The following is an 18,648-nucleotide window of genomic DNA, read 5'->3' on the forward strand; positions in this document are numbered from 1 at the left end:
TATGATGAGCTCCTGGACTACCATCACTTATCTATACCAACCACCTGTGTGTTTATGACAGGTTCCTGGTTTCACTGTCTCCTGTAATGTATCTGTATTGACCACCTGTGTGTTTTTGATGAGTTCCTGGACTACCATCACATATCTATACCAACCACCTGTGTGTTTATGACAGGTTCCTGGTTTCACTGTCTCCTGTAATGTATCTGTATTGACCACCTGTGTGTTTTTGATGAGTTCCTGGACTACCATCACATATCTATACCAACCACCTGTAACTTTTTGATGAGTTCCTGGTTATCCTTTCTCTCCTATGAAAACCAAAATAATTTTTTATCGTGATTATTAACGCTGAAAGTTTTCATATCTTTGAACTAGTTTCATATCCCCAAAACAAAGCAACAGCAAAACTACATATATCATTTTCCTCTTTGCTTATCTCTTTCTTGTTTACATATACTCCATAAGAACTAAAAATACTTACTTTGTTCCCCTCTTTATTTGACTATTTGGCCCAGACCTGACTATTCACTAGAACTGTCGCCAGGATGACTGACTAATACAACCACCAATTATAGCAATTATCAACTTAAATAAGTAATATCTTACTTCTGACCAATCAGAAGCCTCCGATGTGTTTCCATGGTAATGGCTTTGTAACACTTAATATGTCAAATTATAAACTATAATTTACTACAGTACTTGATCAAGTTTAAATGAAATCAATGAAAGGGCTTAGAGCTATGGCACTGCATACATATATGTAAACCTGTGCACAGTGACCTGGTTACTGTGGCACATTTGCACATCTACACATAGTCCCTAACATCCCTGTGTAGTTTCATTGAAATCAGTCCACAACATTAGGAGCAGTCTGGAAAAGACTGCTCATATCATGGACCTTATGTGGTTACCATAGAAACCAAATGACACCATGGTACCATGGTAATTGCCTTCCCTAAATGTCCTTACATACCAACTTTTACCACAATCATGTCTCAATAGAAACAGTTCCAGAAACAACTAATGTGTCAAATTACAGCCATTGATAAATTACACCACTTGACCAAGTATCAGTAAAATTGATCAGAGGATTGATGAGTTACAGCCGTTACATAAAAACATATGTATTATGACCCGGTTACCCTGGCAACATCATTCTTAATGTAGAAATATGAAACATATCTGGAACTCACTGTGACACTGCACATGAAACTTTATTATTTGAAGTAATTAAGAAATTAATGGCAATAAAAATACTGAATCATAATAGATACAATAAACTTAAATCAATAAATAGTATCAATATATAATAGTTCATCCTAACTTTTACAAAATATTAACTTTTGACAATGGTTGTAAATGTTAACTGAAGTACCTGCATATCTCAATTCAAAGTCACTTCTACTATTATACCCACCTGCTGAAGCTCTGCTTGGAGCAGGACACGGTAATGCTTCTCCCCAGATAAAAGTTTTCGCTGGTAGCTCAGTATTGCTCTGTAAGTTAAGACAATTTCTATATTTACAGAGTGATTGAGGACTAGTAGAAAAGAGATACATCATACCCTAAGAGAAATTGTAATATGAACATCTAAAATTGTTCGTTTTGATAAAGGGGTTTGACCAATTTGGTCAACAGCATCCTTTGGTGAAGGGAAATCTATTTTGTCTGCACTTCCCTTGGTGGCAGAGGTGCTTGACCTGATAGAGGAAACAAAGATCTATAGATTTTGAAACATTTTCTGTTTAAATAAGTGGATTTGCTTTACAAAATTCGAGAGTGAAGGGGAATTTAGAAAAATCCCAAACCTGTTTTTTTTCTCTTACTTACATGATGATGAGGACTAGAGGGATAGTGACAATATCGGAGCCCAACCATTTTAGCACCAGGCCTGGCCAGCTGTCAAGTTTGGCAACAAAACGTCTGTAGGCATCAGTAGGGCGACCCCCAGCGAATGGTCCACAGAAACGATGAGGGGATGAGGTCTGACCTAAATGGATTAAGTCCCGACTGGCAGAGAAAAGCATTTGTGAGTATGTTGTCATATGTATACAGTTAACTTTAATGAATATATCTGAGGATTTATGATTCAAAACATGGGCCATGGTTACAGTTGACCTGTACAGACTCGGCAACTAATAGCAAGATAACAAGCATGTTCATCATTCTTATATTGTTTATGCAAGTTATACTTCAAATTACTTTTACTTCCTGTATATAACAAATCCCTCGTGATTACTTGTACTGAAATAAGTCTTGATGACATCCATGCTGATTCAGTTACTGACATTAGATCCATATATCTAATAGCCCATCATTTGTGAATTTAAAGTCATTTCTAGATCACCGTTTGTGAAATCATGTATTTGTGAATATGTCTGAAGAAGTATTTTCACGAAATTAAGTTGTAACAAAATCTAAGTGAATTACAGTAATGCAATTTCAAAGAAAATGACTGCTGGTGAACTCAGAGTACTACATTTATTATACTGTAAATCCTGACTCCATAGTTATTCAATCATTTTAATAAGTTTTAATTCTGTAGAACAGTAGGACATCTTACCTGCCAATGACCACAGACATAGGCAATATGACAGCAGTAAGTGTAATGATAAGGAATCCCATCAAAAACCTGGTATTACGTGACTGGTTCCACCGCTTCAAGGGTGGCCTGCACACACACCGAACAATGTTGTAATTTGTGATGAAAAATACAAGACAAGAAATGGCACCTGCAACGGGCATCAATGGACAAGCTATTGTCCCCACCTGCAACACATATAGTATTTGATGTAGTCTACAAGTAACAACAATTTTCTTTTACAACATGAAAATACAAAATCATCCCTATACTTATAATTGTTCACTGCAAACACAGAGTATGCATGCACATACATTCCTACATCAAAGTACACACAACCAACACTAACCCACACCAATCCTTGTCTGTACACTAAGACTAGAACAGCTGATGATAGATCAAACTCGGACTTCTTTCTGGTCCAGAAATAAAGTAGAAATTTGGAAGTAGTGATGAATATTACCTGAAAATACAAACACAATACTTTTAGAATGCTTTTTTCTGGTTATGAAAACTTGTATAGAGATCACATTTTCATATATTAAATGATTGTGTAAGTCACACTTGTAATTACAGATTATGTTTAACGGTGGTATAGGTTACATTTGTGGTTACAGAGTACATATGTTTAATGGTTGTGTAGGTCACACTTGTGGTTACAGAGTAAATATGTTTAATGGTTGTGTAGGTCACATCTGTGGTTACAGAGTACATATGTTTAATGGTTATGTAGGTCACACTTGTGGTTACAGAGTAAATATGTTTAATGGTTGTGTAGGTCACATCTGTGGTTACAGAGTACATATGTTTAATGGTTGTGTAGGTCACACTTGTGGTTACAGAGTAAATATGTTTAATGGTTGTGTAGGTCACATCTGTGGTTACAGAGTACATATGTTTAATGGTTATGTAGGTCACACTTGTGGTTACAGAGTAAATAGGTTTAATGGTTGTGTAGGTCACATCTGTGGTTACAGAGTGCTTATGTTTAATGGTTGTGTAGGTCACACTAATGGTTACAGAGTAAATATTTATGACAACCTTTAAAATGCTGCTTCAATTAAGTATTAATTCTGTTATTCCTGAAACACAATCAATTCCTTCCCTTGCTGCATGTTTTTCATAATGTTACTTTCATCAACACAGTTTAAGAATTAAAGAAATTTACATGAATGATGGTATCCATGACAACTAGTTTGTAGATCTCCTGACCAATGACAGTTCCAAGACATCCACCACCTTCAATCTGTTGTAAAAAAAATGTGACAAACATGGTAAAAGGTTGTTTTAGTGTAAAGAGTTCCTACTTATAAGACGAGAGTGCTGTGGACACAATATACGCCGCCACAAAATATAAAGATCAAGATAAAATGGCAAAAATCTTACAAAAATCAATGAACCGTAAAATCGCCCCTTCATGCACATAGGACCATTGTATTAGTGACATTGAGCAAGTTTTATGAAAATCTGATCATTAGTTTAGGAGGAGTTGCATTCACAAAGCTCCACTAAGAGCAAGCTACAGATTCAAAGTTGAAAATGGCATAAATCTTACAAAAATCAATGAACGGAAAAATTGCCCCTTCATGCACATCTACCCATTGTAGTAGTGACATTGAGCAAATTTCGTGAAAATTTGAAGATTAGTTTAGGAGGAGTTGCGTTCACAAGAAATGGACGTATGGACGGACGGAGATGACGCCAATATATGACTGCCTCTGCAGCATATAAAAATGTAATAGAAGTGTGGTATATAAAACTGGAAACTTGCCGATTCAGTGGCATAAAATTTCAGTGCATTATCACTTTTTGGCTAATAAATAGGCAAACAAGGAAACATTTACCTATTTTTTAAGAAATTTAATGATGACTTTACACTACTGTAACAATTGCTATATAAACGAGATACAGAAACTGCACCAAGTTGAAGGCAATCCAATTTTGGTCAGGAGAGCTTACTTTCTGATGAAAAGGTTAAAGTAAAGTCACCACTAAAGTTTGTATTATATAGTATTATATGTGTGCGAGGACTTGCTGCTTTGGTGGATTGATGGCTATAGGTTTAGATCAAGTTGTAAAAGAGTATGGGAGAGCTTTTCTGTATTTCAGTTTTTAGTTGTTTATATACTCTACACATGAGATACAAGTATATAGAAGTTCTTATTGTGTGCGAGTTGTTACTCTCATGCATTACCAGTAGTGTAAAAGAGTTGTTATAGACTTACATGGGAGTTTATATTGGTATACAGAGATATAAGCAGGCAAAAGAGGTTGGCCATTCGCAGGAAGTAGACTCGTGCCAGTGTGATGTACAGCTCTGTTCTGCCACTATGATAATCCTCCATCTGGGGTAACTGCAGCACATTTTATATCATCACTACATTGTGAGGTTAGACACTAAAAATTTGTCACTTCAACTTGGTGTAAGTTTACAATGCCAATTCACCTGCAGAGATACAATTGCCCGTTACAAACAGACTGGCTGGTAATCTCTCACCTGTTGTGCAGCCTGTATAAGAAGATTTTGCAGGAAGTGCTGAATATGCTGTTGGTGATTATCCCATTTTTACAGGTACATATGTATCATATATCAGTTATGTGCTGATTTTTCAGACTTGACACATCTGACCCCTTAAGATCTTGAAAGTTATGGTCATTTATTGAACAATTTGTAGCTCATCATATCAATATACAGGCCTGTTGGTAATACAGAAGTCCAATTTAAAATCTGAATACATTTAATCCCCTTTAATATTGACCTTGAAACTGGTCATATTTATTAATTCAAGCAAGTTTGACAACATTTTGTCCCATCATGCTTCATTGCCAGGTATCATATCTTTTATCCCACATCAGATGATGTAACAGATACACATTCAACTAACCTTTTTGATACATAAAGGCACCAAGACATTGATCAGTGTAAAGATGATTGGAGTGCTGTACACAACAACTATGCTGTCTTCTGAGAGCCCCACACTTTCCTGAAATATAAACAAATACAGACTGTCCTCAGAGATTGTCTCAAATTCTCTAGTAACATAACTATTACAACCGACTGTCACTCAAAGTCATTTCCGAATGAGAGAGCCAATGGACCTGCATCATCACTGCGTATTCAATGTTCATTAGAATCAGTGTTTATTACAAATACATTAAGACGTAAACCATTTGCATTCAAAGTGGGCACATTCAAATTTGTCGGGCTTTGACCTAGAAACACTTGATTACCAAATAACCTATTTGGACTTTTGGCTTACCAGAAGAACTCTTTTACAGGTTTTGGCAATTTGATCACCGTGACTCTGAATAAATGCCAAGATCATTTCTCTGTTGCAAACTTTGTCAGGTTTCATCCTAAGAATCTATAAGCCAAATACCATGCTTCTGAGCATTGAGGTTTGTCAGAAAAGTTATTCTAAGCTTTTAACAAATACATATTCAACTCCTGTGACCTTGAATATGTGTCAAGGTCAGAATTTTCTCAAACTGTGTCAGGCTTCATCCTGGGAACCTATCATCCAAACACCATGCTTTTGCACCTTTTGGTAAGTCAGAAGAAGCCATCTAAATCTTTAAACAAATTTAACCCGTGACCCTGAATGTTGATTGTCACTATTTCTAGAAACCTGTCAGCCATACACCATAGTCCTGCACCTTTTGGTTAGTCAGAAGAAGTCATTTAAAACGTTTTGAAAAATTTGACCCTTGTGACATTGAATATGGATGAAGATTATCTTATACTGGCTTCATACTGTCATCCATGCTTTAATCTGTGCCTTTGGTTTAGTCAGAAGAAGTTGTTTAAATATGACCCCTATGACTTTGAATAAGGGTCAAGGTCACTTCTTTTTGCAAACTTTGTCAGACTTTATCCTGACAATCCACCAGTCAAATACCATGACATCTGGTTGGTTGGTTATTGAGAAGAAATTGTTTAAATGGAAGAGTTGATGCCAAATGGACCACTCACAATGGCATAAGCTCACTTCAGGACAAGCTAGCTAATAGCCAAAGATGTTAAATGGGAGAAAATAAATAAAAATCTTTCCACTTTCTTCTGATCTTGTTTTTATCTTCAAAGCCAGCAAAGATACTGTTATGTCACCATTAGATTTGTTTGATATACACAAAAGGATCAAATTACTATTCTATCTACAAGATGTCATCCCTGTAGTATCTGTAAACGCAAAAAAAAGGTACAAACCTGTTGTTTTATGACACTGGAGACATTGAAAATGACCAGGAAAACAATCAGTGTACATCCACCTCCAACCAACAGACTAAAATAAAAAATCATTTATTTACATAACATAGATTTTGCATATTCCATAAATGGAGGTCTAGATCTGTAAATAGCAAACAGACTATGACCTGTGGTTAGCTTTCAATACACATGTGAGTTGCTAACGGTCACCAACTGTTAATTTTCTAAATAAGGCATTTACATTAGAGGCCTATGGATCTTAACAGTTAACAGACTATGAAGACTTCCAATTTATTAAAGGAAACAGTTTGGAATATTTAAGCAGTATAAAGCTAACTTCAGAAAAGATAATGCAAGTATTGAAATAGAGAACTTCTACTAGAGTACTAGCTTGATGCCTGTACAAAGTATTGAAATGGATAACTTCTACTAGAGTACTAGCTTGATGCCTGTACAAAGTATTGAAATAGAGAACTTCTACTAGAGTACTAGCTTGATGCCTGTACAAAGTATTGAAATAGAGAACTTCTACTAGAGTACTAGCTTGATGCCTGTACAAAGTATTGAAATAGAGAACTTCTACTAGAGTACTAGCTTGATGCCTGTATAAAGTTTTGAGAACTGGGTAATTATCTTGAACAGTTTAAGAGAACTGGTCGGAAAAATCCTTGTATTTTGGCAGATCTGTTTCCATGGTAACAGAAAAAGTATCTAAATGGAGAACTTCCCCATAGCAAAAGATACTACTAGCTTAGTAAGTGTAAAAAGTTTTGACCAATCATATTGAATGGTTTTAGAGCCTTGGTCCTGAAAAACTGAAATTTGTGATGAGGGATATCTGTTACCATGGTAACTGGGCACTAACTAGAGCACTAATATAATATATGCAGGTAGTTTTGCAGAGTTGAGTGAAATGATTTTGAAGTTAAAGTTAACACTAAATGGCAACAGAACATGAGATGTCCTCAATAGCAAAAGGCAAAACTATGGCACTAACTTACTAAAGTTTTGTGAAGTTGAGTTGAATGGTTTTGAAGTTACAGACTGGAAAAAGCCCTCGTAGGGGCAGACAGACGGAGCACAACTCAATATCCCCTGCAAACACATGTTCAGGAAGACCACAATCATGCTATAAAATTAATTGCTGCTGTAGCTGCCACATTCATATTTTAACATGATCAGAAAATAACAATGTTGGTATCCTTTCCTTAACATTCCCACCTAGTCCAGCTCAATGGCACCTGTGTACAAGTTTTTGTATAACAATATATAGTGTTTAGTTAAAGCAAGATAATTTACTTTCAACCAAATTAAGGCATCACAAAAAGCCAGGATCATAGAAAAGTGTCTGCCTAATACACTACTGTTTACATATTAGATAAGTAAAAGTAACACTGTGACATCACATGTACCATGTGACTGGTCGCCTCATTGAATTTCTCACTCATGTGTAATGAGCACATGTACTTTTGACTGCCTATAAACAGGTATCGGAAAGTAATTGAGCTGTGCCATCTGAGTGGTGGTGCTATGTAGATGATGATGTGACTGAATTTAATCAAAACCGTGTCCAAAACCCTTTAACAGAAGACATTAGAATAATCATGCTCAATTGCAGGAATGTCCCGCAACTAGTCAGCACTTAGGAAATGTGTGATACAGCAGGGATATTCTTTCCCTGTCTTCTACTCAGTATATTGTATAAAACGTCAATGATTGTTAAACTAAAACTCGTGAATAACATCTAAAGGTTACAATACTTATACCAACTGAGGACACCAATTACAGGACATGCAGCAAAAGTGTACTGTGTATTTACATGGTGCAGAACCAGGCCAGGACTCGTCGACAGTAAATGCCTCGTCTCTCCTTCACACTGCGGTTACGTTCAGCATCTGACGCCTTTACTTCGTACAGGTTGTCCTGTTAACAAATCAAATATCGACAGCAGGTGAGAAGCAAGTCTAAAGGGTTCTGACTATATATACATAATCTGTGCAAGGTTTCATTTCTGTTTTGGTTGTGATCGAACTATCTTTTTATCATTGGTTTTCTGTAATTTGTCCAACATGAGAGTATCTTCATAACATTAAAATTAAGGTTTGTTAAATTTGTTGCAAATATTGAACAAAACAAAAGAAATTATTTAAAGATTTTTAATCTAGTAACTTTAAAGTGACATCATGGAAGAACAATTCTTTTCCAATGAAAAATAAAGAGGTCAATTAGTAATCATAAAAAGAAAACCTTTTCTGTTTATTAAGTCTGGATATGTTAATTTTTGTGTGGTATACGATAACACATGTGCACAAAACATTGTCACCTGAAAAACAAAAATGGCTTCCCGCCTGAATCAGTTGGCAATTAATGTTACTTATTTTGTTATTTTGAATTGACAAATAACATTTACTGAACAAAACCAGGTGTTGAAAAACGTTATTTTACCGACTGTCACTACTGTTGTTGTGATTTCTTCCCACCATCATGTGTTCATACAAAATGAACTGCCTCATTTTTGAAATTATTGTTAGACCTTATCAGCACTATATTTCTCAAACCACAGAAGTGATCAAGCTAGACATTGGAATTCGACTGTGAATATCGGGAAAGCATAGAAACGCACATACCTATGTATAAAACACATACAATCAAGAACAAAAATAAGGATTTTACTGTGATGTCCCTTTAGTGTTCATCCCAAACTAAATACCACTTTACAATACTCAGGTGAAATCACAAAACTGAAATGTATTTACTCAAAATTGTTTCCCTAAACCATGGAAACTATATCAAGTTCATTTATATATTGAAAAAGAAATTGAATAAATAAGAGGTCCAATGGGCTTGCATCACTCAACTGGTATCCAATATTCATTGAAAATAGAATCAATGTTTATCACAAAGACATTAACATCGGCATTCAAAGTGGACACATCTAATCAATTTTAACAAATTTCTAGAAATAGCTCCTAATACTCAACTCTTAACAATGACAGATGTGGACTTTAGGTAAATGTATTTTCTTTTTTATTTTTTGAGCTTTGACCTAGATACAGCTTTCGTTTTGGATATTGAGAAGTCATTGAAATCATCTAATGACAGATTTCATTGACCTCAAAAATGTGTCAAGGTAATTTATTTAAACAAACTTTGTCAAAAGAAATGGAAGATCACAGGGTACAAATGAAAAGGTATCAATTTGAATTGCTAATTGTGATAAGGAGAGTGAATCAATTTTGTGTTCTTCAACACCACAAAAAAAAAAAAAAATAAAAAATAAAAAAAATCTGGAGGTGCAAAGAATCTGTGGCCAGTGATGTCATCTGATATTGACAATAGGATATAATTGTCCTTTTTTTCTTAAAGCTGTTGTAGAAATATTGTACATAGGATAATAGTTCTATCTAGCTGCTCTGAGAACAGGTTTGTATGAGAAGTTTTAAATGTTGTACCTTGATAATGCTAGCTATACCCTGCACCATGTTACTGCTTGCCTCTTCATTGGTGATGGAGTGATCCCAGGACGTAAACAGAAGAAGAGAGAATTTGTTCTGGCTCTGGCTTGAGGAGGCAGATGTGGGCATGCTAGCTTCTCCAATACTACAATTCACAACATTTATCTGATGTAGAAATTAGATATAAGGGGTTTAGGCCCAGTGTAACATGCTTAATGCTTTATGTGAATTGCTTTAAGCCAAATTCTAAATTTATTATCTTTAAATTATCTGATATAAAAATTTTCCAATATGTTATTCTCTTCTGAAGCTGGTGAATTTTTCAAATAGGATTCATACCTTACCTTAGTTAATTCATTCATTCCCTATTGCAACTTACATCTCAGATCATTCTAGGTGATGACTTTTATGCTTGTCAGAGATTTTAAGAGAAAACATGAAAAAAAAAACCCCAAATATTTCATTGTAGGGCGATTGAAATTTGTATGGATAATTATTCTAATATTTTCTTGCTCTATGTAACATCATTGCAGGACTTATTACAACTGTTCTCTAAATTTTTTTTAAGGGATCCCGTAAAATCTATACCTTCTCATAACCAGCAGCAGACTGCCAAAGTAGGTGAAAAGGAGGAGGAAAAGGTATGCCACAGACAACCAGTAATCATCACCTACTTTCTCTTGGTATTTTCCAAAGAAAAGCCATGACTGCCCTACTGCTCCCTGCAATTACCAGAATGCTTATACTATCTGAGTACTTCTAGCATTTACATAGCAAAACAAATAATAATTCAAATGTTTAATTACATTATTTTTCACAAAATAATTTACTATGAAAAAAACCCCAATTTAATTAATGTGTAGACTAATTTAAAAACATTAACCCAAGTCTTCAGATCACAAAGTTTATTTGACATTGACCTTGTTGACCTCTTACCCTGCCATCCAGCAGATTTTTAAAGTTGAATTCCATTGTAACGTGGTGGTAGGTGAATGTAATAGCTGTTGGTAGGATGACCAAGGAGATCCAAAGTAAACTCAGTACACAGTTCAGACACAGAATCCAGCGTGTAAACACAAACAGAGAACCCAGACCAGACCCAAAGTTACCTACAACAGTAAATAGGAAACTTCAGTTTCTATCCCATTATCATTTAGTGTCCACTGCTTTTTTAATCAGTCAAGAGACTCTCAGTATTTAAAAACATTTTGAAGTCCCTTTCAATGTTGTTTTCTTGAAATGAGCCACTGGATTCACCCATGAGACATAGAAAAGCTCAAAGTCTAAGGCAAGAGACCTAAAAGGCCTGTATCACTTATTATTGTTCATTACTGCTAGGAAACTGATCAAAGCTTGTCTACAGTCATTTTTTACACAAGCCAGAATGCAAGCTAAGTGATTTACTTGACATATCTTATGGTTTTTGTTGAAAAATAATAGCTTATTTTTTCCACATACAAATTACATGTATAAACTTCCATTATTTTCACAATAAAAATTTATAGATCCATTCAGTCAATTCTTGTTGGTAAACAAATTTCTTCAGAAAGCCATGATCAAACATCAATTATATATACATGTATTTACCGACTAATCTATTAAATCTCAAGTTTTCTAATTTACAGATGTATGATACGTCAATGTAAAATCAGACAAAAAAAAAAAAAAAAATGAATAAGCTGTTTAAATAATCTTCATTGTTTCTTAAACGTAAATGATTTCAAACTTGATAGGATGTGCATTAAAGCAGCGTTTATCATAGTGAGATCATTTTAACTGTTCATAAAGTAGAAAATACTAACTTTTTTTTTGGTTTCAAAAGAAAATAATATCATGACTTACTTTCTATCCTTTCAATGTACTTTTTGAGGAGGGGTAGTTCCCAACGTTTGTTTTTCCATCGTCTGTACCAGGCCTAAAAAGGTTAGATAACAATTAAGCATTAACCAATCAATGATCTGGAACAGACAGCATCATTTTCCACACTAAGACAGATCCGTCATATTGTCTACACTTGAGAGTGTCCAGGAAAAGCTCTCAGCTCTTTCCAGCACATAATACATTGTAATAATGTGGTTATTTAACTTCACTCCAACAGAAGAAACTACACTTTATCAATTCATCTTCTACCTACATATCATATGTGTATACAATACATCAATTCCATCCGATATGCTCAATCAAATATCTATCATTCAATCAATCAATTAAGGAGGTCATGTGGCACAGGGTTTAAACACTTGCCTTTCACCAAGACCTACCAGGTACTTGAAAAGGTAAGGGTTTTCGAGTACCGATGTTCCCCTACAGTCAGACCCCTCACATGCTTCCAGCAGGGTCAACAAGCATGATTTATGTAATTTGGAAAAATTTACTTCACAAATATTGGAAAATAAATAAAGTTTATGTTTATATTCAATAAGCCAATCAAATCTCAATCAACTAATCAATCAATGGATGAATAATTGGTCAAAATAACTATTTACAAAATTACTAGAACAGAAAAACTTACCTTGAAATCGTGAATTAGGAGAGTTAGAAAATTCATATGGGCACGTACATTCTTTTTCTGTAGTTTTTTTGATCTATCAACTCTGTTGAATGAAGAATAAAGAATTTTCTATAATACTGTGTCAGTTTCAATATCATATGACACGAAACTACTTAAGCCATCAAAGTTTCATAAGAATAAATATATATGAATATCTACAGTTGTATTGTACAATGCACCAAAAACATTGTGCATACATTGTTCGAACACCATGCAATACACTTTCTGCACACATGCACGATACAATACCTTAAGTGCACAATTAAGCCATAGGATTACACATTTTGTGGCATTGGTATCATGGTTGATCAGTATTACTGATTGAAAATTTAATGGAAAACTTGTATAATTATGATAATAACTATGAATAGTGACCTTAATACGGCATCTCAAATGTCAAGATTGTTTGAGGCATCAACGTCGATTGAAATTACCCTGCTCAGGTCCTTAAATCTGTTTATGTTAAAAAATACCGTGTAGTCTCTCCAGAGCTCATACTCCAAGTGGAAAGTGGAAAGCTTCCGTCTTTGTGGGATGTGAAGGCGATCCTGTTTCCTGGTGGAATGGTCTAGAATTTCCAGCAAAGGTGATCGTTTGTAGATGGCTTGCACTTAATTTTAGAGAATGTTGGAGATGTAGAGTCAAGCTTGTTGGGGGTTGACGTTGGGGGTAGATGTTGGCGAGTGTGGTGGGTTGCTGGTAACCATGTTTGCATATGTCATTTCTGTGATGGAACTACTGGTATAAAGTTATTTGGCATCCAAAACTTTCCTATTCTCTCTATAACACTCGGTGAAGTTAGAAATGATATTATCAAAGCAAGAAAGCTGAGTTGTTTTTGCATTAGTTGTTTAAATGTCGTAAAGTGGCGCAAGAGAGCTAAAATAAATATTACGTTGGAAATTGAAGAAACACAGTGTTATCAAACGGATGGCTGTAAAAAAATCACCGCAATCAAAGAAGAAAAGAGAAGTCTCACAGGAAAGCATTAACACGGCCTCAAGAAATCCAGCCTTCGACACAAACAACTTAGTATCTGAAAACTGCCAACACGGATCCAGGAATGAAAACACAAGAATCAGATACAAATGTTGATGAATCTATGCCTCAAACACTGAATAGGAGGGAAACAAGGAGAGAATATTTCAGAAAACTTCTTGACTTGCAGAAGGTTAATAACTTTAAATAGTTGCAAATCATGTGTACATGAACAGTTGTCCATTGGCTGGGGTTGATTTGAGTATTAACGCTCTCAACAACAAGCATACAGTTGACAAAGTAGCATTGGGACTGTTGCCGATTGATTAACTCAGTGATAATAAATTCCTGTACTAATTAAGGCAACTTGAAATTGCTTTCCATGATCATGATTGTTGTGACAATTGGAGATGATGAGCTTGCCCACGAAGAAATGAGACCTAGAATAGTTGTTGAAGTGTATCTAGGAATAGAACAATATGGTATTTATGATTGGATCAGTAATTTACGGGTATTCATCTGTCTAGCAAAGATGCTAAACATCTGATAAAGTCTTACACAATGTTCTCTGACATGTATTAACCAGGTGAATAAATAACACCAACTGTAGCAAGAAGAATGAATTTTTGCAGAAGAGACAATTAATATGAGAAAATAAAGTTTATAGGTACTTGACAACTTTTTGCACTTGCAACTTTCCTGAACTGCAATATTATCTCTATGTATGTGGTGCTGATCTTCCAAAATGTGACCTTAATTGTGTTATATTACCAAGGGAAGCTGAAAACAGGAAGAAAAATGGCTACAAAACAGCATTGGTTTTGTGGGCCTTAACACAGAATGATATGTGGTTAGATAATTGGACTCCAAATCATTTTGTCCCGCTGGATCCTAGGATGTCTCCACTAGAACAACAAGACACACTGTTACAGGAAAGGATGGGGACTTTAGCATGTCCCTAGAGAATGAAATGCTCCCATATTTACTAAAGTCTCTTGATCAGTAAGTACTAAGTTCTGTGTGATGTACAATAATGAGTGGGAACAGTGTCCCATTGGATGGAGTGAAGGAAGGAATCCATACAGAGAGATTACAGGGTTGTAAGTTCAAATCAAACTGGGGTTTTGTTTTTGTGAAACCAAGTTAACTGGCCACCCTGGGTTGATTTGATTAACCAAGTTAACTGGCCACTCTGGGTTGATTTGATTAACCAAGTTAACTGGCCACCCTGGGTTGATTTGATTAACCAAGTTAACTGGCCACCCTGGGTTGATTTGATTAACCAAGTTAACTGGCCACTCTGGGTTGATTTGATTAACCAAGTTAACTGGCCACCCTGGGTTGATTTGATTAACCAAGTTAACTGGCCACCCTGGGTTGATTTGATTAACCAAGTTAACTGGCCACCCTGGGTTGATTTGATTATGTCCTTAGGCTAGGCATTCTGATCTAACTGCAATTAAGAGTCTAGCTGAAAAGTGACTTAACTTTAAACATTCTATAAAACATGAACAGCTTCTCAAGAAAGCAACAGACATTCCAGGAAGAAATTTGACAGTCTTATTACAGATTTTGATATCTATAACATCAGTGAGGACCAGCCCTACAATGACATGACAGAGGGTCAGTCTTGTGATGACATGGCGGAGGACCAGGTCCTTGTCGAGGTGTTTGACGACCAGACACGTTGATGACATGATGGAAGACAAGGCCCTAGTTGAGTTGATGGAGGACCGGGCCCCTGTCGAGGTGTTGGAAGGACCAGTTAGTTGATGGCATAATGGAGGACAAGTCCATGTTGAGGTGATGGAGGATCAGCCAGTTGATGATGTGATAATTGATCAGTCCCGGACATGATTTTAGAGAATCAACAAAAATCCCTTTTTAATTGCAAAATTGGTGTCCTTTTAAAACCGCTGATTATTTTTGTAAATTAAGCCTCTTTTGTGGCTTAGAATTGAGGTTAATGATATTCCAAGAAATACCATGTTTACATTAATAATGATTATCATGAATTTGACAAGAAAATATACTTGAGGAGAAAATATACTCCTGAACTACAATCTTTGGTGTCAGTATCGGCTAGTACATCCAGGCACCTGTCACAAAACAGCTGTATTTTTCCCGTTATTCAAAACAGAACTATCCTCTCCTTTATTGGTCAGGATGCATCATTATTTTATGATGTGAAATTGCCTACAATTTTGTGTTTCAGTTTGTTTTGAAAATTTTCAAAAGTGGTTTTTCTGGTTATAATGAATATTTAATGATAACAAATTCTTACTCATAAAGCAATATTCAATTGTAAGGATTTAAAGTCCTGTAACTCTAGTAAATATTGACAGACTTGCACCAATATCAAAATTCCTATGAGATCTTATTGCTATAAAATGATACATGTAATTGGTTTACATCTTCAAAAAAAAATAAAAAATAAAAAAGGGAGTCATTTAACGCAAACTTGTAAGAAATGCATTATGTATTTTAACATTTCTGATCCTGTGCCTCTATCCAATTTTGTGTACATGTTTTATACTCCATGTTTTAATAACAAAATATGGAAAATGAATGGAAAAAGGTTGTTATTTTGACCCTTTCACCCTTGTTTCAGCTGGTTGTGTCTATCTTTTGATGCCCATCATTGCTACATATAGTTATGAGGTGGAGATCCCAAACGTTTCAAATATATTACCCAGAAACTTAGTTTCTAGGGATGGGGCACACCCCAGGGCCAATTTTTACATCATGATTGAGTTTATCTTTTGATGCCTAGCAATGCTATATGTGGTTATGGGGTGGGAATCTCAATGGTTTTAAAGATATAACACATTTCCGCAATTCAGCCCTTCCTCTAGGGGGCCAAGACCCATCATTTGTACAAAACTGATTTCCCTTCACCCAAACAGGCTGCAGTAGGATTTTAAAGAATCTGCTGTTTTTCCCTTATGGAGTCCTGCCCTTCCTGTCCAAGGGGGCCAAGACCCTGTGTGTTTATTCAAAATTGATTTCCCTTAACCCTGGACCAAATCTACTCATTGATTCTTCTTGCCCCAAACTCCAATCACTCCTACAGGAGGAGTAGGATTTTAAAGAGTTTACTATATTCAGAGTTCCCACACTTTTCAACACACAAAATTCCAGATCATTTCCTGGATTTTAAAAGAATTTTCCTGGTTCATATCAATTTGTCAATAAGGACTTATATTGTCTTATATAATATTTTTCAATTCGCTTCTGAAAAATAGAATTTATATAATTTCACACATATTCATTATTCATATGAAACTATCATCATTCATTATTGGATTGCTGTGTGTTTTAACGTTTGATGGCCCTAATGACCTTTTATGTGTTGACAGGCTGTTAAGAATGTAATAATAATAATTATTATCATTAATTATGTATCATACACAGGAGATGGCTGGTGCATAAAAATCATCCATCCAGGCAACCCATTTCAGAAGCCACAGGGGGCTAACACCAGACATAATGCAAAAATCAAACTAAATTGTTCTGGGCTTAGCCACACATTTCACTGCAGATCAAGAAATTGTTGACGAACACAGATCGGGGTAATGGCAATCGTTCTTGTAATGAGAAAATCCACATGACCTGGTTGGTAACTGTATTGTGCAATAGCTCTTGTCATAACCTGACAAGTGATATAGATGATTTATTCGTAAGATTATCTCTTACATTTTTAATTGATAAGAAGTTATTTTTCAGGTCTATCCTTGGAATAATAAAAAGTGCTAATTCAAATTTTCATTCTGAATTGCTCTGCTGGGGAGAACATGATTTATCAGATTGGTGTCGGCATCATACTTCAGGTAATTAATCAAGCACATTCTCCCCTTGTCTGAAATGGGTTTGTTTATGTTATGTTTTCCTCGACAGTGTCAAATTTTCTTGTAACAATATTTTCCCAATTTTTTGAAGAATGGGAAATACTTATGCCATTTTCCAAGCTTCTTCCTTTAATCCAATCATTACTACAGGATTTCAAAGAACTTGCCCCAACCCTCATCCCATCCCTAAAAAAAGTATCTTTCCTACACTAATTGAATTCAAATGCTCTGCACTTTCACTTTCATTAGGGAGGTTTTATTACCCAAAGAAGAGATTCATTTTAAATTTAAGATAGTATACTTACATTAGAGATTCTGATCCCATAAATTCCCGGAGTTTCGATGGTTCTGTCATCTTCCTCTCATATTGACCTTCAATGAACTGTGTCCTTGAATGATGAGCTTGCAGACTACCAGTAACTATAGATTTTGACAAAGTCTTGGCCAGGGATATCTTCCTTATGATTGGCTGCAATTCAGATATCTAACTTGCTCATATATACATATTTATACACATTCCTTAATGGCCTTAATATCTTTCAGATTCCAGCTAAATTTTGAGAAAATTCTGATACAAATTTGTCACAATATTTTTCAAATGAAAGCTTTTTATGGGATTTTCTTGGTTTCTTGACAACATCTTCCCTCTATATATACAAATTATTGTTTAAATAAAACTTTGGAAAACAATGTAAGTTCATACATAAAAACTATTATTTTATTGCATTTATTGAATAAATGATGGTAATTGTGTGATGCTTATAGTTATATTGATCAACTGTACAACAAAGAGTATACTTACCTCATCATTAAATCCAGAATCTTGCACCGACATGTCAGGATATTTTTGATGTGAGGATGATGCCTATTCCAAAACACAATATAAAACAGCATATCGTATTTTTAGCAATTAATGATTTGAGAAATACATTGTTTTCATAATTCCTCCTCCAAAGAAAAAACAAGAGGTACATGTATACATTAACTGTTATGTAATAGTATATTGTAAATATACCATATATCCA

The 18,648-nt window shown here is 35.1% G+C and overlaps 1 protein-coding gene across 1 annotated transcript; it reads right to left on the minus strand.

The window, feature by feature from the left end:
- Positions 1-251: 251 nt before the first annotated feature.
- LOC132565579 (transmembrane channel-like protein 7) lies at positions 252-17,948 on the minus strand. The gene is made up of 16 exons (XM_060230224.1): positions 17,929-17,948; positions 12,759-12,840; positions 12,089-12,161; positions 11,183-11,355; positions 10,835-10,968; positions 10,244-10,391; positions 8,611-8,714; positions 6,792-6,867; positions 5,470-5,568; positions 4,810-4,938; positions 3,753-3,830; positions 2,934-3,047; positions 2,567-2,772; positions 1,834-2,013; positions 1,421-1,499; positions 252-311 (listed from the first exon to the last, which is right to left on the minus strand). The coding sequence occupies exons 1-16, from the start codon at positions 17,946-17,948 to the stop codon at positions 252-254; spliced, it is 1,755 nt and encodes a 584-aa protein (XP_060086207.1).
- Between the last annotated feature and the right edge of the window lie 700 nt (positions 17,949-18,648).

The sequence above is a fragment of the Ylistrum balloti genome, unplaced genomic scaffold, assembly GCF_031769215.1.
Source record: "Ylistrum balloti isolate Yb309-2 unplaced genomic scaffold, AGI_CSIRO_Ybal_v1 Utg369724, whole genome shotgun sequence".
In the NCBI taxonomy this organism is placed as follows: domain Eukaryota; kingdom Metazoa; phylum Mollusca; class Bivalvia; order Pectinida; family Pectinidae; genus Ylistrum; species Ylistrum balloti.